The 27,171-nt window shown below is 33.0% G+C and overlaps 2 protein-coding genes across 8 annotated transcripts in view; both read right to left on the bottom strand.

Moving 5' to 3' along the window:
- Positions 1-872: 872 nt before the first annotated feature.
- Positions 873-7,146, bottom strand: LOC108204391 (uncharacterized). Of its 5 annotated transcripts, none has more exons than XM_064092957.1 (13): positions 7,036-7,146; positions 4,980-5,052; positions 4,689-4,793; positions 4,468-4,542; positions 4,299-4,373; positions 3,992-4,220; positions 2,867-3,078; positions 2,513-2,749; positions 2,079-2,174; positions 1,907-1,987; positions 1,601-1,762; positions 1,269-1,337; positions 873-1,172 (listed from the first exon to the last, which is right to left on the bottom strand). In XM_064092957.1, exons 2-13 carry the CDS (start codon positions 5,031-5,033, stop codon positions 1,020-1,022), a joined length of 1,548 nt encoding a protein of 515 aa, XP_063949027.1. In that variant the 5' UTR covers positions 5,034-5,052; positions 7,036-7,146; the 3' UTR covers positions 873-1,019. The 5 variants fall into 5 exon arrangements, with proteins under 5 accessions (XP_063949027.1, XP_063949016.1, XP_063949020.1 ...); XM_064092946.1 differs by having other exon boundaries at positions 2,849-3,078; positions 4,299-4,394; positions 7,036-7,105; XM_064092950.1 differs by lacking the exon at positions 7,036-7,146 and having other exon boundaries at positions 4,299-4,394; positions 4,980-5,181.
- A 2,157-nt stretch (positions 7,147-9,303) lies between these two features.
- LOC108202768 (transcription initiation factor TFIID subunit 2) overlaps positions 9,304-27,171 on the bottom strand; it is a 29,977-nt gene continuing 12,109 nt past the window's right edge. For 2 of the 3 annotated variants that reach the window (XM_017371304.2, XM_064092936.1), the window contains 18 exons: positions 25,802-25,893; positions 25,336-25,461; positions 25,170-25,223; positions 24,400-24,468; positions 23,026-23,123; positions 22,575-22,916; positions 22,356-22,443; positions 21,673-21,798; positions 21,402-21,458; positions 18,097-18,176; positions 17,965-18,007; positions 15,788-15,874; positions 14,545-14,634; positions 14,018-14,076; positions 13,851-13,941; positions 13,610-13,775; positions 13,253-13,433; positions 9,304-10,853 (listed from right to left, as the gene is read on the bottom strand). In XM_017371304.2, the coding sequence (XP_017226793.1) occupies positions 9,476-10,853; positions 13,253-13,433; positions 13,610-13,775; positions 13,851-13,941; positions 14,018-14,076; positions 14,545-14,634; positions 15,788-15,874; positions 17,965-18,007; positions 18,097-18,176; positions 21,402-21,458; positions 21,673-21,798; positions 22,356-22,443; positions 22,575-22,916; positions 23,026-23,123; positions 24,400-24,468; positions 25,170-25,223; positions 25,336-25,461; positions 25,802-25,893 (3,227 nt within the window). In that variant the 3' untranslated portion in view covers positions 9,304-9,475. Of the gene's footprint in view, positions 10,854-13,252; positions 13,515-13,609; positions 13,776-13,850; positions 13,942-14,017; positions 14,077-14,544; positions 14,635-15,787; positions 15,875-17,964; positions 18,008-18,096; positions 18,177-21,401; positions 21,459-21,672; positions 21,799-22,355; positions 22,444-22,574; positions 22,917-23,025; positions 23,124-24,399; positions 24,469-25,169; positions 25,224-25,335; positions 25,462-25,801; positions 25,894-27,171 lie in introns of those variants that run through there. The other variant, XM_064092939.1, reaches the window with a different exon arrangement.

Genomic DNA, 27,171 nt, shown 5'->3' with positions numbered 1-27,171 from the left:
AATTTTAAAATAATTTATAAATTTTCTTTAATTAATAGTCAAAATCTGGTCAAATTGACCATCTAATAGTCAAAAGAAGACTCATAATATGAGATGGAAAGGGTATAATTTATAATTAGTTAAGAAAAACAATCAATAACATATACAGATTAAAATTATCATCAATAACATATATTAATATTGAAAAATACTTATAAACAAATATATAACTTATAAAGACAAACGAAAATCCATATAAAAAATTTATATCAATAAACGTGAATGTCTTCTACTCCAAAACAAAACATGATCGGATATTAATAATAGAAAAACATTCACGTGTAGGTAATAGAAATATATATTTGTTATACTAATGATTTATAGTAAAATACCAACAAAATGATATTAAAATTTTAAATATATATAATAAATTTAAAATTTTATTGGAGCCCGTGCGTTGCACGGGCTTTGCCCATCAGGGTAATTTTGGATGTAAAAATGGGATCTGTTTTTCTGTTTAATATGAACTTTTAAGTTTACAAGGTCTTTTTTCTAATATAATGTAATTATTATCTATAGTCTTAATTTTATTTTCATAATATTTATTTTAATTTTAATTTGATGTATATTCGAATTCTATTATTTAGTTTTCAAAATAAAGTTAATATAAATAATTCACATTAATTAAACTTATATTTAAATTTGTCATTAATGACATATATTATTTATAAATAATAATATAAAGTTTTAATAAATTTGTTACCTTGGTATTCGAACCCTGATTTGTTACTTGTTAATGGGTGTATTGAAATAGGATTATAAATAATACTATTTCACACACTATTCCGATGAATCTAATACTTGCCATGATAGTGAGTTACAAACACAGGACATGGATAAAATGAGTGAATCACAAAAAGAACACAGGGAAAAAGAAATATAACTTTGTTCCCAAAATGCAAGCTTCATTTCGTTAAAAGAAAGGAATGAAAACCAAAGTTTCAAAGAAAGTTCCCGAAAACACAATTGTGATTGTAAATCTATTCTTCCGGCATACGGAAACCACCAACAGCCATTGCATATTCTCTGTCAATCGGTTCCAACATGACTGCTTCAATTGGTGTAAACTCCTTTTGTCGATGGTGGTAAGCAAATGGATCTTTACCTCGAGTAGTTGAATAGATGTTGCTTGCCTATAATTCACAAAAGATCAATATATTTGAAATAAACTTCAAAAAACTTTATTACTTTACAGTGTACTTGATAAATATTATAGTTCAGAAACAAACCCGTGTGTAGACCAAGTAATGCCCACCAGCTCGAAGATAGTATATAATATTACTAGTAATAGTATGTACCTGATGAACAACATAGGAACTAAAATCACAACTATGTAAAGAGAATATAGAGATAATACACCAGAATACCTAACTATATAGTGCAGATGGAATGACCAAAAGCTCCAAAACAAAGAGTTAAAAATGAACTGTACATGAGATGAGATGATGATAGAGCATTACATATACAAGAAAAGAAGCACCTCCCACATTCCGGAAATGATAAACATTTGAAAAGAAACTGAAATTATATAGTCAACAAAAAGCATTGCAAATCATATTACCTCGTCTGAATGTATATCAGCATAAATTACATCCACCATGCCAACAACCATGCGATACTTCCCAATACATGAAGGTTTTTGGAAAACTGTTATAACATTTGGCCTCTTCTCCGCCATTTTTACTGCAACATCAGACAACCCCACTACATAGACCAAACCATCCTGTAAATGAAACATACATTCATAAACTAGTACTAGATCTTATCTCCATATCTATGCAAGACATAAATAACATATAATAGAAATCTTAAATTCATTTAGCTGGACGAGGATATACAATGATTAAGAACGCAACAAAGAACTTACCAGACCAACAAGATCAGACAAATGTGAAAGTGTAATTTGACACACATCATCTCCCAGGTATAAAATACGAGATCCAGGTTTCTAAAAAGGATAAAAGAAATTAAATGCAAATTTAACTTAATTAATAAATTAAATTTACAACTCATGCTTTTGCAACATAGCTGATACTTACAACCCATATATTGGTAACACCGCACATGATTGCATTAGCCAAATTCGACATGAGCGGATTCCATACTCTGTATTCAACTTCGGTTCCACCCTCATTCTGGAAGATTGATACAAATATCAGCATATAGAACTATGTCACAGATTTCGTATAAAGACAACATATAGCTTCTTAATATTATGCAATAAACATGGATAACATTATAAAGAGCATCTTATCAATTATTTTGAACTTTAATTTTCGAACGAACATATGTTTAGACGCTCAAATTTGCACCTTTTCCGAAAACAAAAAGTAACAAACATGTTGGTCTTTGGTTGTATGGCATAGGATCGAAAGAGAAAACTCAACATACTATAATTTCCACGTATCATAAATATGCTGAATTACATCCATCAATTAAGAATTAAATACTAATAATATATAATTTGACTCACCTGAACAAATATTAATTCCTCACCATAAAGAGCTTCACCGGGTACCAAATTTCTGGTACAAATAAAATCCTCCTTACCCTTGGCGATGAAAACTCCTTCAAATCTATATGGTACAACCAACCCTCGTTGTACGGAAGAAGATGAAATTCTCGTGGAACTTTGTGCGTACGTTGAAGTACACATTTGTCTACTATATAGGCGTGCCAAATTCTGTTGAGCCTTTTCCACGTCTTTAGGCTACAAAAATGCACAAGATTATGTCAGTATGAAACCACAAACACACACACACACACACAGTCACACACACATATATAATTATTGTATTGAACAACGTACAGAATATAAAACGTATACCATCAAGCCATCGATGAATTTTTCAATGTTCATCCGTAAACTACGCATGAGATCATTATTTTGCCGACCACACTCAACGGACATTCTCAATGCATTTGATATATTATGTCCCAAATCTATATCCATAGTTGACACATAATATCTTGTTTGGACATCAAACGGGTTTGGAAGATCATTCTCAAGGAAATTTCTTAACTGTTGACTCAGTGTCGCTGCAAAAAAATAAAAATAAATGTAATGGACCACTATTAAATAAAAATGCAGAAAATTTGCCTATTTTTGCAAAATAAAATATATTCTCTTATATTAAATAAAGGTTGTATTCCAGGGGTAGATATATATATATATATATGTATATATATATATATGTATATATATATATATATGTATATATATATATATATGGAGTTATGTGTTTAGGGCGGTTTCCATGTAAGAAATAGTAATTTTAAATGCTTGTTGGCTTGTGCTTATATAAAATTTAAAAGAGTATAGCAACTCCGAATGATAACTCGAATTTACACTAGTTATAGAATTTGGGAACAAATTGGGGAATGGAGGAACATTGCTAATACATTTGTAGTTGGAAGCTTGCGATAGTTAAATGAAGAATTATATTATAAATTATGGGAAGTTTATGTAATAACCTGCACTACTTTGTGATATATTGCGTAACTTAAATGATTCACTCAACTAGAATGATATGAAGGACATAATATTGGTTAATGATGGTCCTGCTACCTGTCAACCTGGTTTACAATTCAATAGTTATTCCAAAAAGAGAACGAGGAAAAGAAAATTGAATTGGACAAATACAAAGGCAAGTTCTCTACTTCCTTCATTTATGGTTTTTTTTTTAACTCATCTGTATGAAGGATTTGAAGGACTGGTGTAGGATTCCAAGAGAACTTAACTACAGAGTATATTAGACCAGCCGTATTATACTTTTAATGGTGATTTTATAAAATTATATAAAACAGATGATATAAATATATGTGTGGAAAAATTGATTAGTCAAATTAGAAATCAGGTTGTGACATAAAATACGCTTCAATAAAACACAAACACACAAGCAAGAAGTAGGATCAAAATACATTAAAGATCTCATTCGGGTAATTAACTTACAATTGGATATTGCATTCATCTGAACGAGAGCTTCAGCAGTTGATGAAAAGGGATGAAAAGCTTTTAGCGTGAATGTTTGGTGAGGGCGGTTAATATACTCCTCATATGATTTAAAGTGGAGCGAAAGAGGGTGATGGTAGTTTGAAAGATGAAGTTCATTCACTCCATGGGCCTCAAAAAGCGCATACCCGCAAGCAAATTCAAAGAGGAAATAAGCGCTAAATCCTACCTGAAGAATAGGAATCATAGCAAGTGAGTTAGCAAAAAGTAAATTAATTCCTTACTTACCTTTTTTTAAAAAAATTACCCAAGGTACTGGTGGGCTCTGTGGAAAAACAGACAATGCACCCGCAACTATTGATCTTTGGCTTTCACTGAGACTCTGAAGGGACAAAATAATATTCTGAATCCATTTAAATAATAAAAAATCAATAACAATAAATAAATATATAATATAGTTTTAGTGTGTAGTTTACCGGTGTTCTTCGATATATCCGGAATTGAGAAGCAGAAGTTGGGATTTGAAGGGATAGACTATTTAATATTGGAATCTGATGATTAAAAAGGATCAGATAAAGAAAAGAATAATGATAAAAAAAGAATAATGCAGCAATCTACGATGAAACATTATAGTCTCCATGCATAACTTTTTCTTAAGTACGAATTAAAGAAGAACAAGAGGAGTATAGTAAATTACCTCACCACCCAAAGCCTTTGCACGTTGCATTGAAACTTTTAGACGATCTAAATTTGCCTTCTTACGATCTGATATTGACTTTTGACAATCCAATCTTTTTGCATTCTGAATAAACAAAAATTTAGAGGATGAGAAGTAAAACTAAGATGAAAAACTATCACGGGACGTTGGAGATTCAAACCTTGTCAGGAAGGGTGTGTAATTGTGTTTAAAGAGTAAAAAAGACAAGGATTAAAAATTAACTATGGAATATGTCCTTGTATAGAATGTAACTATCAGTCTATCGCATACCTGGGTACGAAGAGGATCACCGTCCTTGTCCTTTGCACGATTCGGCCGACCCATATCTTCGAATAATATATAACTGTGTACCAAGTATATATTGTAGCAGCAAACAAATATATAAAAAATATAATTAGTAGAGCCCGACTTCTTATCGTTTAATCTTATTTTAAATCATTGGATTAGTAGAGTATTAGAAGTATGTGTACTCAACAAAATTTGGTATACTAAGGGATGTATCAAAACTATTGTGGGCAAGTAGGGTCTTTAAGACGTAAGGAAAGTATATGCATATTAATTGCATAGCTCGTTGACCGAAAATTTTATGATTGATGGGACAAAACTAACATAAAAATGCATTTGCAAGCAACTACTGCAGTAAACCAGCAGCTAGATTCTGATCGGCGCCAAATAGGATGTTACAATTATAGCCAGGGATATAGAATACCACGAAAAGGGACATTAGTGACCAATTATTAACCATGTGGAGACAAGTAAAAAATATGTATATACATAAAAGGAAAGGGTTGGGTACAAGGCCTAAAATAACATCATATAAATCTCCAAAAAATATATATATTTAATTTCCAAGAATACTGAGAAAATTAATTTGAAATAATGAAGTGAGATATCCATGGGTCGATGCTGGGCACGTGGGCAAATTATTCATTTAAACTAGTTACAATGAGTTTTAAGAAAATTATGTTCACAGATACTACTCCACCTAACCACATCACCATTTACACATATATTATCTCCTACGTAAGTGCAAATAACATTTTTAATATATTTGGTGTTCGAAAATTCGAAAAATAACAAGTAACTGCAAGTAATAAGTAGAGGCAGGTATCGGGTTCGAAAAATCTGATGCATTCTTCATAAATTGAGACATGTAGTTGAAATCCAACAAAAGGGCACACAAAAAGTAAATTACTGTTAGTTTTGATATCATATATACGCAAAGCAATTATAAAGTCTAAAAGAGAGTGGGGAGAGCAAGGGGGGGGGAGAGATTGATAGTTAGCTTCATGATCAGGGGAATGTGTCTACAAGCAGAGATGTTGAAGGTCGAAACTACAAGGGGTCATTCAACACACCCTGTAGGGTCTTTAAGACTTGGGAAAAGTAAATGCAAATCAATCGCATAGCTAGCTGACCGTAAATTTTATGATTAATGCGACACAATTAATACAATAATGCAATTTCAAGCAACTACTGCAAGTAAGCCAATAGTTGGATTCTAATCGGTCAAATAAAATGTTATAATTATAGCCATGGATTTAGAATACCACAAAAAGGGACATTAGTGAACAATTGTTAACCATGTGGAGACAAGTAAAAGATACGTATATACATAAAAGGAAAAGGTTGGGTCCAAGGCCTAAAAAAACATAAATAAATCTCCAAAAAAAATATAAATTAATTTCCAAAAATACTATAAAAAATAAAATTGAAATAATAAAGTGAGATATCCATGTGACCATGTTGGGCTAATAATCATTTATACTAGTTACAACGAGTTAAAAAAAAAAAAAAATGTTCACAAATACTACTCCACCTAAAAAAACCACATCATTTTTACGCATACATTATCTCCTACATAACAACAAATAACATTCTTAATAAATCTGATGTTGGAAAATTCGAAAAATAACACGTAACTGCAAATAACAAGTAGAGGCAGGAATCATGTACGAAAAATCTGATGCATTCTTCATAAATTGAAAAATATAGTTGTAATCCAACAAAGGCGCAGGGAAAGAGAGAAAACAGAGCAGAATCATTTACCCAAATAATAGCACGCTCGATTAAGTATTAGTCTATGTACTAGAGAACACATAAACAACAATTCAAACACAGATTAAAGTTTAAATCATATACACTACAAAATTAAATATACACAAAGTAATGGAAAAATTAGGGTAATTGAAACACGGAGAGAGAGAGAGAGAGTCAGCAAAAACATAGAAAGAGGGGGGGGGAGAGAGTTAGAGAGAGATAGAGCGAGAAAGTGAGGGAGGGAGGGAGCGGTTGAGAGGGAGAGAGTGTGTGTAATGGAGAATACCTGGAATTGAACTAAGATCGAGATGGTTTTATTAGCTTATTTGTTAGGGTTTGTGTAGCGTGTGTTCATGGGCACATGCTAAGTGCGGAAAATGTGTTTTGATTGGTGTGGTTGGTGTGAATGCAGAGGGACCATCATTATTAAATAGGTGTAAGCCAATCAAAATAAGGAAAAGATATCAAATTTTGTGTTTATTGTGTGCTCATGGGCACACCATAAAAAACCGAAAAAAGAGCCCAAATAACATAATTTTGGAGTTTAATGCCCTGAATAATAGATTTTGTGAAAATGACCCCCAATAACCAATAAAGACGCTTTACCAGTAGCGTTTTATATATATATGGGGGAACGCTAATGCGTTAAGCGTTCAGAACTTTTATATATAAGGTTGAACGCTAATGTATTTAGCGTTTATCACTTTAAGGCCCAAGCCCAAGACTAAATCTAATTAATTAATTTACAATCGTTAATATTTAGGGTTTATGTTTGATTAATACGTACTGTATATTAAATTAGCCGACGGTTAGGGTTTAGGATTGAGGGTGTAGGGCCGGTAGGCCCTACTCCCTCGAGCCTAAACCCTAACTAATGCGAGGCTGCAGGGCCGAAGGCCCTAAAGCCGAGAAACCGACGGAATAAATTAATTTACAATCGTTAACATTTAGGATTTAATTTAATAAAATAATAATTAGAAGGTAAATTAGCCGTCGTTAATATTTTAGGGTATATATTTCAATTTTAGAATGATTTATTTATACTTAGAAAATATTTTAAAGAGACCACAAAAACTAAGTCTATCAAGAAAAAGGGGAGGAGGGCACTAGGTTATAAGTTAAAACGCTTGACTAACTAGCGTTTGTATAAGCAAAATAAAAGGCCCAACAGGCCCACCAAATTCAAACGCCAATGTAAGTCGCGTTTGTTTATTTTTTTAAAAAAGATAAGAACCTTAAACGCTATTAGGTGTAGCGTTTTAAGGGTTTGGAAAAATTTAAATTGCTAAGACGCTACACGATGTAGCGTTTTGGTTAAAAAAACCAAAACGCTACACCAGTAGCGTCGCTAAATGTTAGTGAGGACCATTTATCGGGTATTTTGTTATTTAGGGCATTACCACCCCAAATTTGGTTATTTGGGGCCAAAACCCTAAAAAACCGTATTTATTATTTATTATATTTTAGTAATTATAAGTTAAAAGCTATACAAACTTACTTCAACGGAATGTGTACCATTATCAATTTTGATTTATAATCAAGAAATCATAAATTGGTTATTCAATATCTAAGAAATCGTCAAATTCATTCGATTCTCGAGGATAAGATTTAGAGTCAGTTTTTTGTATTTAATATGGACTTGTATAAAACATAAAACTACATTGTACAATATACAATGTTATTATAAAATATAAAAAAATAGCTTAAACTATAAAATTTGTTAAGTATCATGTTGTTCTGAAGGAATTTGATCAATATCCCCAGAAAAGTATGACTTAAAAATAGCTTAATCTCAACTACCCGGAAAGGCTTACAATTGAAATTCAACAGCACATACGAGACTACGTGGATTATTTTAGACTGAATTTGTCAGGTTTTCATTAGATTACGACGATGCATATTTTTATCAAATAAGTGTATTCAGATAACTAATTTATTTAGATCATTCAGATATTTTAATCATTCAAAAATTTTATATTCGGATATGCCAAAATGACCCTAAAATATTCACAAATCCGATCCACTAAAAAGCTCTTTCTATAACTAATGATTTGTTTGAAAATGCTGTTAAAAACTATTGTGCTGTTATAAAAAAATATTGTTTTGAAAATTAGATAATTTTTCTGATATTTGTATATATTGGGCTATAATATAAAAAAATAATAATGATTTTGGCTATGTGTGATAGATAAAATATGTGACATTCCTGTAAAAGCTCAAAAAACAACTGTTTCTAAAAACACATGTGATCAGAAGCGGTTTTTGAGCAAAAATTATTATTCAAAGACTAAATTTAAATTTATCAAATAGTACCCGCAAACTATTGCTCAGCTATCTAAATCAGCATCTCAAACCGGGTCTAATACCCTATCTTTGTTAAATAAGTAAATAAGGGTGATAAGTTGTGAAAAATCCACATTTTTTTCAGTGAAAATGTTGATGCATCTTCACCCTATAAAAGAGACAAGCCACTCTGCCACTTCACTTAACCATATTTAACCGAGTCAAACTAGTACTCTAGCTTCATTAGCTTTGGAGGCGAAAGCAACCATGATTTGGACAACAAAGCATCCCTTCTGCATATGCGTCATCCAAGTGTGTAACCTGGAAGGGATTCTTTTGTAGAAACTTCCACAAAAAAATAAAGTGCTCATACTAGATCTGTGTACATTATTTTACAGAAACAATGCATGAAGATCCTACAGTAAACATCTAGAACTTAATGATTATGGTTTGCCTACTGGTCTAGTTTTTAGTTTGATTATAATTTTGCGTGACGTGCCGCCTTCCTGCCTTGTAGCAGTGCTTGGTTCAGCACGAGACATCTGCAAAGATGCCACTTCTGCAGACAAGTCTGCCTTTCTCTGATCCAGAGGAGATAACTGTTCCTCTCCTTTGACTATTGCCAACTTAGATTCATGAACAGAGTTTCCAGTCTTAACCTCCTGGTTAAGAGGCCCGACACTAACTTTAGATTTCACCTCATCACCCAATGCTGCTAAAGATGGAGATGCCTCCCTGCTTCCTGTCATACCCGATTGCTTCTGCCTCTGCTTTTTTTTCTTCTTCAGTCGCTTGCGTTCGAGATACTCTGGATCATCACGGTTGCTTTTGTGATCATGTCTCTTTCTTTTCTTATCTTTGCTTTTCTTCTGTTCTTTCCCTCTACTATGAACATAAGGATTCTCCACTCTCCGCGATCCATCATCAAGAGCACTAAGTGTCCCAGAAACTGACTGTAGACTAACATATTTACAGTCTCCTATATCTATATCAGCAACATCAGGTAACCGAATTTCTGGTGGAGTAAATACTGAGTATTTACTTGAATCAGCAGTACACTGGAGTTCTTTTATTAAGTCATTACCACCACTTACTAGTTTGTTGGCGCTGCCAATGCTTGCAGTCGCATGGGATCCAACATCATGACATGAATTTACATCCTCAATACTTTGATTACTTAAACTGACAGGCTCTGTTAAATTTCTTTCGGCTGCATCCACAGAGATGTAACTACTAGCTCCACGATCAGCATCATCACGCACCCCCTGAGATTTTCCATATGTTGCATTTTCAGCATCTTCCGCATTATTGGTTGCAACAGATTGCTTGACTTTAAGTTTTACAACTGGTTTTCTTCGCTCTTGACTACAGGAAACCACATCTACTTTTCTAGCACCTTCAAACATTGAACAATCTTGTTGAAAAATTTTCTGGGTTTGGTTGTGACTTTTGGATATATCATCTATGTCTATGTAACTTTCTGGTATGGTAGAACCATCATGTGACAGATCAATAACTGGGATGTTCTGCTCATAGGTGTTGAAAATGTTATCTACTTCTTTAGACTCTGGGAAAACTGGAACACCGTTAGCCAGGGTGATAGTGTCCAATAAGGGCACAGGAGACTTGATTTCCTCAGTATCCACTTCTCTGGTAGCACCTGGAACTCCTGAACCATCTTCATATGTTGGATTTAGAGTGCAAACAGGAGGCTTAGAGTGCTTCACAAGAGCAGCAAAAATATTCTTCAATTCAGTACAAGTCTCAGCATGGCCCATCCGCAGCGTCTCATCCCTAGGGACCCCTGAAAGTGTTGGGGGCCTGAAAGGAGATGAGATTTTTGGTTAGATAATGTAGAATACAAGGGATTTGAATATAAGCAGAAAGTCACTGTTGATGAAACAAATATTGCAGCCCTGTACTTAGCCCTAATGATTTTCACCTAGATTACATGTCATGTGATGATCAATAGGAGGAAATTATCACCTAATGTTGACGAACAAGCAACGCAAGAAACCCTAAAGTATATGCAATGATAACATGGTTGGGCGAGTCAGAGCAAAGCAAAAATAAAGAAAAGTGTTTGACTTATAAAATTAACTAAATAAGTAGATGTGATGCGCATGCATGTAAATTGCAAGACGTCCACGATTCACATGCCCTCCTTATTGGATAAGCAAACAAGTTTTTTAAAGGACCAAAAACTGCAGTTTTTTTTGGATAAAATAGATCTTTTACTCGCATGATGGATCATGTAACAGAAATAAGAAATGCTTAATAATACTAATACTGGATGGATTTTGATTTAGGAAGCAGTAATACTTTGGTCACCTAGCAGATCTTCGTATTCCAATACATCGCCCCAGCATATAATTGAGTACTCACACAGTCCCAGCTATAGTAATTCCTTTTAAGATTTATTTATTTGCGACATATCCAAAAAAAATCTCCCAAAGTATTGAGTATCATGTCTGCTAAGTCACTAAAAGGATATGGGAGTACGCCAAGAAAGAATACAAAGGTGATGGAAAAAAAATCAATATGATCAAAGTTCTTAGTTGAACTTCAAAAAATGAAATTTCATGAGGTTATTAAAGAATATAACAGGACTTCTTTAAATTGCCAATAAAATACAAATTTTTATATCAGGATTTTTTGAATCAAGGTCTGTACAGAGAAAAACTTCAAGGTGCCGAAAAGCTAGAAAAATATGAGTATCATTGGTACTTTCTAAAATACCTAAAATATGAGGATGATGAAAAATGAAGATACAGTGGGAGTTGCCCAAGGCAAATTTTGAAATCTAGAAAGTAAAGCAAAGACAAGCATTCAAAATGCTCATATTGTAAAACAAAAAAAAAACCAAAAAAAAAAATTTATCCACAAATTGAGTTTTAGTGGAGACATGATAAAAATTAAAAAGTGCAACAAAAGTGAAAAACTAAAACTTGGACTCGCGGATTAAATTTACAACAAAAAACAGCATCATGAGAAGGCAAACAGCGCTACAAGTTTACAACTAAAGAACATGGAGAAAATAATTTGTTGTCAAGGTGAGTTAACATACCAAAAGTAGGTAGGAAGAGTGTTAAAAGTTTATATGTTTTAAACTAATAACCTAATTGGTCAATGTAGACCAAGTCTTATGTTAATTTAACAGCCATCAATTAGGCTTTCCAATGGAGCGGAAATCCGATCCGGCCTTTTACGATTATAATATTTGGTATATGGATTTAGAGTGATCCGATCCATTAATGATCCGATCCAATATATATACATGAAATATTATATATAGGAATATATAATATTAATATAACACAATAAAAATATTTATTAAAGAGCTTATGGATAGCAGTCGTGCAGTACACTCTACATCATCACAAAGTAGCAAGTTAATTAACTTTAAAAGGTGTAGACTACAGGAACGAAACCTTTTTGTGGCCAAGTCGGTATTAAATCAGTATACAAAGGCAAAACCCATCCAACAGAAAAGTTTAGTACATTGACATGGCGGTCTATCGATGGCACTAGGTTCCCTACCATTAGTAAAGTGCATGAGATGTTTTAGCATTCCCAACAACACTTGAGTGTTTACAATATCAAGACATTGCAAAATTGTCAACATTAAATAGACCTTTATAATTAAGTCAATTATTTTCAGAAAAACAAAAATAAATAAGTGGATTGGATGTCCTGTCCACTAATAAGTGATCCGAGCGGACCAGATATGTATTGGCCTGTAAAAAATCCGGGACTGATAGATCTGATCCGAATTAAATAAAAAAAATGGATATGGATAAAAATTTAGGTCGACCCGATCCGTTGACAGGCCTCTAATACACTATAGTGATATATGTCTGACAGGTTTCAAGTAAGTGCAATCAAGTAAATGCAAGAAAAGGAGTGAGGTAAGGGGAGTATTAAGGGGTGATATAGGGAAAGGATTTATTGATATTTGCTATTTTGTAAACCTAGCGGGTGAGTAGAAGTTATCCCAATGACTCGACAGTCTGGTTGTTCACTTCATTTATATTGTTGGGTTTCGGTAGCTCTTTAACAACTATCTAGAATCCATCTTGAATTATTCTCTGTAGTTTCTCTGTTCTTATAGATCATTGTTCTTTCTTTGGTATTACAGACAACTCCATGTTAATATACAGGCAAAACAATGTTTTCAACAAGCACTTGCAAATAGCCATATTAGTTGGGAACATGAGTACCTTCCTGCAAGTACTTGCAAAATGCAGAACAAATAATGCCGAAGATTAACATTGTTGAAAGCCACTGGACACTCCAGCAAGCAAAGTAAAGCCACAAGAGTTTCAGTTTTTATGGGGTTGTCATGAGCAGATCCAGCTAGCTGACATAAGCGCACAGCATGGACACCCAACTTCAACTGACCTATAACCGAAAATCAAAAATTACTAAGCATCGAAAGCTGTACCAAGATGAACTCCGTACAGTGATTGTGTGGTATACGAACTGCAAAAAAGAGAACTCACTTTTCGAGGATTTCCGATCTCATTTAAATTAAAAGAGATACACAGATTGCTTAAACAAATTTAGTGGTTATAAACCTTTTAATGAGGATTCCTCCCCTAAGTATGAAATGAATTGCATCAAGGCTACGTCAATTCCATTGCACTGGAACTCAAGATCAAGAAGTGCTCTTGTTGCTTCAATTCGAACTTCCCACATAGTGTCAGGTGAGCGGAACTGTTTGATCAGCTCGAAAACACGATCCTTCATCCACAAATTCAATTAATAACATGCAGTATATATTAAGATATCATTGTTAATCCCCAATCAGAAACTTACAAAAGGGATGAAACCATTAAGCTTTATTGCAATTTGAGTCAAAGTGCGGATGCAACTAATTGTCAGAACACCATTGTAGCTCGGCATTATCCTAGTAACAAAACAATAGCATAAGGTACAACGAGAAGATAAAAATACATATGGAGTTTACCAGACAGCGGATGCACCTGTCAAATTGCAAAAGCCTATCGATACGTTTGAGGAGTGATGATAAAAATATAATATTCTGTCACAATCACAAAAACCAAAAAATTAGGTGCATCTCGAATTTTTTTCCTATGAACAAAAAATATCATAATGCACTACGCGAAACCATCCAGAAATTCAAGTAGTCAACAAGAACTATGTGTTCTTTACACAACTGATGTGACACATGTATGGACACAGTATTTATTCCCACATCTAAAATAGAAAAGGTGTAGCAGAACTTGGGGAGAGTTGTCCGAAAATGGAGGAAAGGAAATGTGAAAGATACACAAGCCAGTCAACTTGGAAATTTCCATATTCAAGTGTACAATGAAAATAATAGATGAATCAGTTTGATTGCTATCATAATTGTATAAGTAATTAATAATTAAAAGTAATAAACACCTCGTGGAAAAGGGAAAAAAAATTCAGAAGAAGCATTAATTATGGTAAAATCAACGGAACCATAAATAATATAAAAACCACAGGCTTTCCCGAGCATGCTAACCTGCTGACCAAATTCTAGCTCGCCAATCGACTGCACTAATGAAGCCAGCCAAAAGACATCATAAAACGGGTTCCCGTTGTTATCATTGTACTACATGACAAATTGAGTAGAGAGGAGCAATAATAAGTGAAACAAACAGCAGTAATAAGATAAAAATTACAGCAGCCTAAACAAACCATTCAACAAAAAGAAACTGCAGAAAACAAACTTTCCGATTCATTAACTAATAGCATAAGAAAGGAACACATATGGCCATTACCTATGGGGTAGAAATGAGAAAAATAAAATATGCTTTAAAAAATTGTGAACAAGATGATATTAATTATTATGCTTCTAAAGAATATGCGGATTTCAACAGACAAGAACAGCTCTGGTACAACCAAAGTCAACACTAGAAAGTGTAGTGATGAGTGATGATAAACAGATAAAAGGATTAGCAATTCAGAACAATATACAGTTATTAATTCCATCTTATTGTATATATCTGAAAATCAAGGCACATCTGAAATTAGCTTTAAATGGCTTCTGGTGTCAGATATTACAGATGTCTTTAAAATCACAGTTGCGACAGGAGACTTCGCACAGAATTTGTACCTGCTGCAGTCAGGCTTTTCTTCGGCAAATACTCAGGTGGCTCAGGTTTACAGATGCTTTCTCTTACATTTTTGACCAAATAATTATGGTTATAGTTTCAGGTATGCCTTAGTAACCCACTTGGATGTCCAACAAATTTAGAACTGGGAGAATATGGATCTGGCAAACAGATAAAGGAGATATCTAGGGATAGATCCCTTTTTTTTAAGAATTGACAGAACTCAATAGAGGAGCAACAGTTCATATATCATATCACGAAATTGAAGCCCCATATACAAATAACAACAAAATCTACGGATGCAAAAACTAAAACAAGCTACACCAACAAGAAAACTTTTATCATTCTAATGTAAAATAATTACTACATTCGTTTACTATTTCTTAATATAAAGTAACTTCCATGAAATATATAGAGTGATTATTAAAAAATAACTACTTATTCAACTCATTAGATTACCAAATTGGCTACATTAAATTATCTCTACATCATATAATAATAAAGTTAATAAGAAATTGATTTATTTGGCATTAAAGCTTGCAACTTTATAATCGTGATTGGTCGCAGATACATATTGTGTCGTAAATGTCAACCAAAACAATACAACATTATTAACCTATCTACAGTATATATAATAAGCATAAAACATACCTTTAGAAGTTGCAAAATAAACTCCACAGCTTCCCGGGGGCTTTTATTATCTGAAGAACGGACCATAGCTATGGCATGTGGAATAGCCTGGGGAGAAGGAAAGAATGGTGACATACAATAGTATACTCAAAAATGCATTTGACCTATAGATATTAACTTTTATTTTGATTGAGCTGTCAATAAAAGGAAACAATAGCTATGGCATGTGGAATAGCCTGGGGAGAAGGAAAGAATGGTGACATACAGTATACTCAAAAATGCATTTGACCTATAGATATTAACTTTTATTTTGATTGAGCTGCCAATAAAAGGAAACAATAGCTTGCGCACAATCTAGAAAGTATATACCTTAGCTGTCCATTGTTATTTTAATGCATCTTAGTATCATCAACTGAACACTGGGTCAAATAACAAGGAAGCAACAATATATAAATAACCTCAGAGGTTGTTCATCTCCAATTTACTATGGTAACCACTTCAGCAAGGACAACAAATGAACCCATCACTCTCCATTGTGTCTCAGTTTCAAAATTCAGTGCAACTTCAACAGCCTCTGAAGTTAACTCAAATTTGGTGCTTGTCGGGTATTGCGTTTGATTTAATACAATCACAAATTTGCTGCATTTTTTGAGTTTAACACTCATGTCCTTGGATGATTCCAATAGTTTCTATAGTCTATACTAATGATCTTGTATGCTACTCCAGATGTGCAATTAAATCATGGTAATGCGTTTTTTATTGTAATATGTGATAATCAAAGTTAGATGGATGAAACAATGAAGGTGATATAAAAACAAACTTGACGTTTCTCGACACATAATACTAAAAACTAATTGCTTCAGGTTTTTTGTAATGACAAATTTTTCACAAGAAAATAAAAAGTATGGAAATGTATTGGAAGGTTCAGAAACTACAAAAGTTGTTTTGCAACTATCTGAAAGGGATGGTTCTGTAGTTTATGAATAGGCAAGGGAGGGGACTGTTGTAAACAAATATAGGACTTTAAGGTACTTGAGTTAACACTGAGGAATTATCATATGTATCTGTACCCTATATATAACCTATATTAGTGTTTCGGGGAGAACAATGGTGGAAACCGGCTGACAGGTGGCTTGTATCTGATGGTGGCTGATTACAGCTGTTGGGCAGAATGCTGGGAGGGAAGTGGTTGGATCTTGAGGTGGTAATACCACCCATCAGACAAGGCTGGAGTGGGGGATACATGCCTATCTTCACAGAAATTGACAGAACACATAACCAATCTGTAGACTTGTTATAAAATACTCATAATTCATATAATTTTACCTAATAATGATGATGAGTACCATTGTCTACATATATTCCTAATACTTGAGATGAAGTAAGATCAGGATAACTGCAACTAAATGCTAATGTACTGCCATGATTAATAAAGAGAATTATTATCCTATCCTGATAGATTTGAACTATATTAACTACAACTAATTTATAGTCACAAATTAATACAAAATAACAAACAATTAATAGCATAACTCCAATATCCTCAGTAGCTGGTCAAAAATTTATTCTACTTGCTATGTTTAAAGACTTGTGAATTTACGTCTTCCTCGTTAACGTTAGTGATGTTATAAATTTAAATTGTTGCTTAGTTAACTATTACAGTAACACATATTGTAATATATAAATTTATATCTAACGTTTTATATGTACGGGCACAATAAGGACACATGATCATGAGTATACATCCTCCCTCTCCCTCTCCCTCCTTATTTTGGTTTTTTTATCACAATAGAGCATTAACAATGTACCATTCATTTATTTACCGAGACTTGTCATGTGCAGGAATAATTGTGTGCCTCATAAAATGTGTGTCTACAGACTGTTAGGTTGTGTCATCATTTATGAATGTTCAGATGTGTGTATAATGTGTATATTGCAGGGTTGTCCCATAAGAGTTTTAGAATCTCCATGCTACTTGATAAGTGTGAAGAAAGCCACACTTTACAAGCCAGCTACTGTGGTATAAATGAGGCTAAAAATAGAACCAATGTGAAGATCTAATACACAAGCGAAAGGAATTCAGTTTCATATTGACCAACATTGATCACTGAAAGCTTTGTATCAGTCTCTAGGACTAGAAGTACCAACTCAATATAGTCACAAGTAATGCAATAGCAAACTCCTGCATTTCCCATTACCTTGAGTACAAAGTATTCTGGATAGTCACGAAAGTCATTAGCCCTGAAAAAAGGGTAAATGTATAATATTAAAAGGAAGAACAGCGGCAGAACTCAAAATGATGCAACTTAGGTTACACTAAAGAACCTTACTTTGGGAGTCCAATGTTAGCATCAAATCTGCGGCTTTTGTAAAATTTTAGGAGATACTGCAAACCAGCCCAATCAGTTTCCTAACCATAAACAACTGTTTAGAGCTCTCAAGTAACTTAACACAAACATTATTCAGCACCTAAAAGCAATTAGCTAAAGGGATTCATGTTTTATAAAATTGCAAGACTCATAGCACAATTCCCCTCACGTATATGATATATGTATGGAAAACTTATTGCCTTAGGGTTTATTAGAAGAAAGAAGACAAAAATTATGTACACAAACAGATACAGAATATTAAACAAGAGCAGAAGGTAGTATCAATAGTCAAAGCAGCTCTCACCACATTGGAGTAATCCAGTTGTCAATCTACATCTATTCAATACAAACACATCTTGCCAATTTATTCCCATCATTCAAAACTCAAAAATGTTGCACAACAAGATCAATGCAGAAGAGTGTACATGATATTAAAAGTATTCCTAATTTGTAACAACGGCTCATCATTTTATGTCCATTATAGTGGGAGCATGGGATCCATTACTAGAAGTGATTAGATATAAAACCTTTGTATGCTCTGTGTAATACATAGTGGTCCCAGTGCCAACATGAACTGCCATTCATTCCAATATTCTTGAAGCACATAAATTTATTCATGATTACTAAATGCAGTAAACTTTTACTTCGTGCAGTAATCAAGATTACTATGATACCCTTCGTGTGTTTTCTGTGTATACTTAGTTTTTGTGCCGTTAGTCAACTCTGCATTTAATACGGTCACCTAGTTTCTTTTTCAATGATTTACGTAATTGAACATTCATTTAATAGAAATATCAAATCTTTTTTTTTTTTTTTTGAAACTCGTAATACCAAATCTTGTTTAACAGTACATGAGTTTTTTTATTGATAATGTGAAAATATCTTGTAAATCATAAATATATACGAAACAATAGAAATAATTTTCTATGGGAACATAAATTAAATTCTAAGAACTTATTCTTCTTTCACGAAACTAAATAATTATCTTTTTCAAAATTTTAATTTCATATATTCTTCTAAATTTTTTTATTTAATCGTCTTTAATACTCCCTCCGTCCCATTTTATGTGAGCTGGTTTGACTTTCACGGAGATTAAGAAAAAGGTAGTAAATGTAGTTAAAAAGTGGGTAAAGTGGTGGGACCGATCAATATTTAATAATAGATTTGAGATAGTGAAGGAAAGTAGTGGGTGTAATAGTGTAAAAAGAGATTATAAAATATAGAGGTAGTGGGTGTAATAGTGAAAAGTAGTGTTCAAAAATAGTAAGTATTATAGGTTCATTCTTTTTGGACGTCCCAAAAAGAAAATGAGGTCACATAAAATGGGACGGAGGGAGTACATTTTATGTTTGAGAATAAAAGTTAAGGTAAGAATTTAAAATAAGTACAATGAAAATGATTATAATAAATATTTAACAAATTTGTATTAATATTTGAATTTAGTATAAGGAAATTAAAAATTAAAATAATTAGACACCGAAATAGTCATAAAAAAGATTTTAATGGGTAGTAAGACATTCTTCTTTTTTAATTTTAAAATTATTGTAACGAAGTTTGTAATTTGCATAAAAAGACAACATTGAAAATTATAAAATCTACAACAATAAAATCAAATAAAAACAATATACTAAAGATTTATCATCTATTATACAAAATATTTGTTTTACAATATACGAGTTATAATATAAAAATAACTAAATAAAATAATATTATACTCAATTATTATACTTTGAAAATTTTTTAACCATTCCGTTTAGTACTTTTTTAGAGATTCTCAACGATTTACATTGAAAAAATGAGCGATTGTGATTAAAAGAAATAATCAAAAATCGAGTAAAGATTTAGTATTTTTTTATTGATTTTCATTATTTTCGATTTAAAAATTATAATATTATAATTTTAAAAAAATCTATTGTGGCGAACAAGTTTTAAATTATATTTATATTCAATTATTAGAATTTAGTTTAAAAATATTTTGTTTTGATGGTATGCTAAAAATATTATATTGTAATAAAAATATATTTCATATTAATTTATATATGTGTAAGTAAATTTATACAAATATATCACACATTACAAAAAGATAATATATCTATATTAAGTAAAATGTGCATTAAAATTTTTAGCAACACGTGCATTAAAAACTTAAAATTGCATCAGATTATCCTAATCTAAATCATATTTTTTGAATGAATGAGAATTCTGGACTAATAATATTTTGAATTATTGAATTGTAGTTCATTTTTTAAATTTAAAATTGATTATCTACATCGGTAAATTTTTGTAAAAATACAATTTCGAAATTATTAAATTTTTAATAATAAAAATTTTAATTATTTAACAAGAACTTATCGTACAAACTATGAAATACTTTTATATATCTATACGAGATTAATGATATATTTTATATTATATTATATTATTAAATATTTGTTGACAAATCAAAAAATTTGACTTTAGCATTAATTTTTTTTAAAAGAATTAAAATCAATCACATCAGCAAAAAAATGCATATCCGTACATAGTTGGTATACAGGAGTATTCCCGAAGAAGACCCTGGCACTAGTAGGAAAAGGCGGGCACCGGAAAAGGATGAATGGGGTACTTCTAGAGAAGCAGCAGATGAAATTGCTAGGGAGAAAATAAAAAGGAAGTTGAGGCGATATTTTTATGGTTTGATCGAGGAGGAACCGGGCCGTTGCAACCCTGTTCTTGTGGATCAATGGAAGAGAAACATCTTATCTTTCCTTAAAAAGGAATGCAAGTACTTGTACATAGTTGGTATACAGGAGTATTTGTGAACCACTCGGCCATGGAAAAGCAGTGGTTAGTTTATTTCCTGTTATTCACTTGTTAAAACAGACGATATTAAAGGCTGCATTTAATTCATGGTCAGCCGGCGCTTAAAGTGAGGTCAAATATTTAATGATATTTAAACTACTAGAGGGTTAAGGTTGTAATTTCTCATTACTGCATTAAGCAAAAGTTTACTGCATTTAGCAACACCCAATTTATTTTGTTAGGCTGAAGGACTTAATAAGCTATCTGATATCATACTTATATTGTTTCTGACCCAATTTAATAATTTATAAAGTAATGGACCCTTTCTTCATTCAAGCCATGACGCATCTTTCACAGATATGCTTGGCCCGAGAACACAGTGTGAAAGAGCTAATATGACTTTGCCCTTTCCAATATGGGTGTTCAATTTTTTCTGTGACACATTACATAACTTTAAAGAACATAAACTTGAAAGATGAAAGTACCTCAGATGCAGTATTAGCCAATGCAAATGCCACCTCAACCCGAATTCTCCAGAAGGCCTTAAAATTGCATATAAAAGGTAGAATATGAGCGCTACATCTCATCAGGTAACTACACCAAACAATCTTCTTTTTGGCTAAATACCAAAACAACCTTTTCAATATTTAAGTTTAGCAATGGGTGCATCTATGTTCTTTACACGAAGGAAAAATCAGACAGAAATGAGCTCTTTTTTCCATCAAACAAAAATATACAAATACAAAATATACCCACCTTTGAATCAGTAAGGATACCGTTAAGGGCATTCACCACCGAGAACGGAAGTTGTGGCAGCATTTCAAGTGTTGCGATCGCTTGTGCCTGAGCAACAACATCTTTATCTTTCTCCAATTGATTTATCTGATGAATAACAGGCAAGCAAGCTCTGGTTTTAGCAAGGCACGGCATACAAATAAATCTCACCATAAATTTAAGTAAGATAACCGAATAACACAATATCTCATATGTTGGAAATGGTAAAAACATTTGCACCATCATGATCTGTTGATAGCTGTTTAGTAAGTACAGAACTCTGCTTTGCATAAAACTAAACAAAGTCGCTGTATATTACTTCTAGATCAGTTTTCTACTGCTACGAGTATCACCATTCACATCACACCACTAAACTCCATCTCAGAATAGTAGTCCAGTTTGAATTTTCAGTGGTCAAACTGATCAAAGCTTGAATGAAAAACTGAAAAATACATTTAAAAGTAGAATAGATATACTTTATAATGATATAAGTCTCAAATTTTTCTTAAATATATAACATGTCGAAATTTTGGTCAAGGCTTGGTCAATTTGACCAACATAAGTCAAAACAGGACACTTATTCTGAGATGGAAGAAATATCAGAGTTCAGAGACATATATGATCCACAAAATTCAAGCCATGTATAACAAGACACTCTTGCTTACCCACATCTGCACAGGTTGGTTAAAATCTATTTCAGCTAGATACTCCATTTCTGGATCAGCCCTGATCCACAACAGTGGTGAATCATTGCTGCAATTAAATCACTGAAGGCATTAGTAAAGCTTAGGAATAGTACTGGTCTAAATGGGTCTTTGAAATTGTGAAGTGCAACAACTATTGACCAGAGAGGGATATCTCTAGTAATAAAATATACAGCATACTTTGAACGAATATCCACACTAGGCGGAGCTTCATTATTATCATCGGAACCATCTGGCTTTGCACCCTTTTTCGGTCTCTGAAAACGTTTTGCAGCAAGTTTAGAATGGCATTGTATTTCAAGCAGTTGCCCTGTTTCCCCAGCCATTGGTAGTATCGGATGGTCATACATGCCATCAAGTTCATGAACCCTAATGCTCATCATTCCTGGCCATCCACCTTCTCGGTTTTCAGATTCAGCTTTACCGTAGGTTGGTTCAGTACTTGTATCAGGCATAGCCGTAAATCCACGCATTACTGCCAACTCAATAATATTTTTCCGCTTGCTATAGGAGAATCCCATCCTAGGCAAGACAAAATAGTAACAATGAAAGTCATAAGGTCATATAAAAATGTCAGATATATTGATAATTCATTGCAGAAGAGGACCAGATCAGGCACATAACGTCATACTTCAGCATGGGACAGCCGTAAGATTCGATCCACCTAGGAAAAAATTCTTTTAGAAATGGACGCTCAAGATTCCCGACCTTATTAGCAAACTGCCGAAACTGTGTAAAAGAAATGGTTTCGTTACTATGTTATAATTACTGTAATAGAATAACCTACATAATACAGTCACTAGAATACAGAATATATATTATTCCTAGTATTGTGGATCTCGAGGGTTTGAGCCTTACCGGAAATTTGTGTCAACGGTCAAGTATTTAATTTTTGTAATTAAAAATCACTGAGTGGTAACTATAATATAAAAGCAAAAAAATAATTTGAAGTTGGTTCATGACTCAGTTTTTGGTTTATGTTATGTTTACATATATTAAAAGAAATTATATTCTTCAGTATGTAGGTACTTTTAAACCCTGACTAGAAATTTAATAGATTGAATTGTAGAAGTTATATAATAAACATAAATTTAACTAAATATATATACGGAGAAAAATTATGTTGTCCTGCAATTTTTAACATCCAGCAACCTAAATATTATGTTCAACAATATAATCAAAAAGCATATTAATTATTTTAGTAGATCACAGAACATTATGTTCTGCAACATAGTCAGCAAGCCGAACAATGATCTTCATGATGATCAGATTCAAAAGGATGTTAATGTTTAAGTGCTAATAATGTTCAAAGTTACCTATAAACTATAAATTATATGTAAGGCCACTAAATCTCAGCATTTATCTGTAATTATATAAGGATTATGATTTGGTCTTAATATATATATATGTGTGTGTGTGTGTGTGTGTGTGTGTACATATACATATATATATATATATATATATATATAGAGAGAGAGAGAGAGAGAGAGAGATTTGATATTTGATCAGTGGTTATGATGATTCCACTAACGTCGCCTGAATGTTGTGGAGGAAAAAAACAAGAAAAGAGCAAGATCAATTGAGGCCTTGTCAAGATCCAGGGAGTATAAAGAAGATTTCGTGATAAAAAAAAAATGCATACATGATTTATGATTTAAATGTAGTTAGAATATAATAAGATTAAAAAAAGAGCGGTTGTGGTTAGTTTTTTAATTTTTACGCTACAGTTAGTTTCCAGTTGATCATTACATGCATTAGAAATGCATATAGCCAAATAGTCGGCGATATATATCATACCATAAGAATTCATATGATGTACGAGTATTTAAAATAAGAAAATGAATGATTTCACAATGCATATCATGTATGAAGGAACATAACAATATTGTCAATTGTTTTATTTGGGAAAGCCCAGGGATTAGCATAGAACATATAGGTAGCTTCACCAGGAGTTTAAGTAATTTATGTGATACTAAGAATTACAATGGCATATAATCATAGTCACCTCCTTGGAACTAAGACTTCTCGAACTATGAGTTGCATCTCTAGCCCGAATGACAATTCTCTGCAAAATCTGCGTACAGAATATATGTCTACTGTTAACAATATACAAATAAGCCACCTTTTAAACTTCTCACTAATATCATATGTAAGGTGAGACCAAGAGGTGAATTGTGTATAGCTACAAACAGCACAATACTGCAACCTCTCAAGGGTAGCCAAAGTGTTAATTGAGGCCAATAACACTGCTTCGTCCTTGGAAGTGTGCTTCACTTCTTATACAAGTGGAAATTTGTTGACTCCATTTCTTGGGTATGGACGATAAGATATGGTCATCATAATATAGTTTTATCAAGATATGTCATGAAACTGAACGTGAAAAGGGAAGGAAGAAGCTATTGGCTCTAGTTTCTATTTAAACTACCATAATGGTGACACCGTGACAACAAGCTGCTAATAGTGAGCAGAAATGAAACCTGTTACACCAGTGTGCATAGGCTTACAACTCTCCTTAGTTTTATGTTGCGAAGGGAATTCACAATATATCTAGATACACAAATTAAAATATAACTTGTACTACTGCTAATGTCATGAACTAAAATCATCATAATTTCTACAAGACAAAATCTTCTACAAAATATGGTTTGATATGGCTAGATAAAAAATGGAGGTAACAAAGCATATTAAGAACAATGACTACCAAAATACACATAAGCAGGTGTGTCGTGCATACAGATGTATAAATATAATAATATTTTCATTTCCGAATCTTACTTTACGAAAGGACTCTGGTCCCATCTGTTTCTCAAGCATTTGCAGGACTGCTACCTATAGAAAAAGCATGATGCTATCATGTTAGAAAAGTGTGATGGTATCATGGTAAGTGATGATTTTACCTAGATCAAGCACAAAACTGAAAGTAAAGCACAAATCAACTTACAGACTTCCATGACCTTAATTTTCCAATGAAGCCAATGCATTTAGTTCTATATATATCCTTGCATGACAAGGAACAGCATAAAGCAGTTGCGGCACTGTCATCTGATTTGCAGACAGCACAGTTTGCCTGTAATATCATAAATAATTATTGCTCTTCACCTTCTACTGCCGATGAACATCAGAAGTTTGAAGAAAGGAATGTCATAGTATACACTGGATGGTATAAGTACAGTTATCTGGACAGTATAAGAAGAAGTACCAGTGATATGTAATAAACTTAGCATATCATCGACCAATAGCATAGTACATGTTGGGTACCAATTAATACATCCTTCCCTGACTTTCTTTTTTTCTTCTTATATTATAACAATTCAGACATTCATCATCAAGATTTATCACCAATTCACCTTGATTACTACACAAGTTTTTAATACATGTAATGCAATGGAAGAACAAGAAAGCCACACCTTGTACCGCCTATAGCGTGCTTCATTATTCCCCAGAAACTGTTTAATGAACGAGTCAGTTAGGAACCAAGCCAGACCATCTAACAACCAATCTGCATAGATGTGTTACATGCCTACATCAGAACAATAAGTCCATACAGATAAATGACCAGTTACTACATTTATTGATGGGGAACAGAGTAGCAAAGGATGAAGAATCTAAGTATATCATCATATATCTAGGCTGTTACCAGTTCAGCATGATGCTCAAGGCCTACAGCTAAGCAACAGAATTAAGGCCCTAAAACAGAACCTAAGGCCTTGAACAGTAACCTGATCCAAATTATAATGATATATTATTTTTACGATTTACTAATTAGCTTTTCATTATTATCTATATAAAAATATCAAAAGGCTATTAAAAACCCATCTAAAAATATAAGGGTTGCCCAGGCATATAAATGACATCAAATAATTTTGGGTGATAAGAATTTTTGACTTTTAATATAAATATTGATTTTGAACTAGAGCTTTTCTTTCAATATTCTCTTTAGGACACTTCACTATTTCAAGGTGCATCATGGCGAACCTTAACAGCTGTACACCTTCCACTGTTGAACAAAAAGTTGGATGTATGATCTCTTAATATTTGTCTGGAATCCAATTGTCCGGGAGGAACCACATCAATGACCCCTTGATCTTTGATCATTAACCTGAACAAAATGCTGAAAAACTTCACCCCAACCATTGCTTTCTTGAGTTGAGAAAAATGGAATTCTTCCCAATGACCACTGTTACATGTCTATAAGGTTGTAACTTTATATATACCCATTCTCCTGAAAGGAAACTCCTCTCAGACCTTTTGCCTCGGAAAATTATTCATCCCTAGTTGTACAACAATTCTGTAAGCCAATCCCACTGCACTTGCTTAGTAGTCGATAAATACTTCATTTTAGTTGAGAAACACGGAATAGAGGCTGGACTCTAGAAGTATAAGGCAGATGTTAGCTTATAAGGTACGGGGCCAAATTTCTCCAAAAAATATTAGGGCCAAAGAATTGGTTGCAAGCTTTAAATTCTTCATAATACCCCCTGTTCTGTTTGTAAGGTTGAAACTTCAACTATACCAATCTACTGGAAGAGAACTTCTCTTAGACCTCTAGGTCTTGGCATCATTAAAATTCTTCATTCTCAGCTAAGAGCAAACAATTCCTTAAGCCTATTCCACTGCACTTCTTGATAGTTAATAAATCCTCCAAGCTTTGACTGCTGGTGTGCTAATTAGTCGGCTGGGCAAGGTGTCTTGGTTTAGTTCCACATACAACCTAGTTCGAAGGAATGTTCAAGGTAATATGATATGTGGTATAATACCACCATTCTTTGAAGCAAGA

This window comes from Daucus carota, chromosome 1 (assembly GCF_001625215.2).
Source record: "Daucus carota subsp. sativus chromosome 1, DH1 v3.0, whole genome shotgun sequence".
In the NCBI taxonomy this organism is placed as follows: Eukaryota; Viridiplantae; Streptophyta; class Magnoliopsida; order Apiales; family Apiaceae; genus Daucus; species Daucus carota.
The sequence above is the reverse complement of the archived record's forward strand: the minus strand, read 5'-3'. Positions and strand labels throughout refer to the sequence as shown.

Bases quoted from the DNA above. Each gene is read 5' to 3' on its own strand.
- LOC108204391 (XM_064092946.1), bottom strand. From the start codon at position 5,033: ATGGGTCGGCCGAATCGTGCAAAGGACAAGGACGGTGATCCTCTTCGT. The intron at 4,543-4,688 runs GTAATTTACTAT...TTTAATCATCAG, and splicing joins CAAAGGCTTTGGGTGGTGAG to ATTCCAATATTAAATAGTCT. The intron at 2,175-2,512 runs GTGAGTCAAATT...TCAATCTTCCAG, and splicing joins AGGAATTAATATTTGTTCAG to AATGAGGGTGGAACCGAAGT.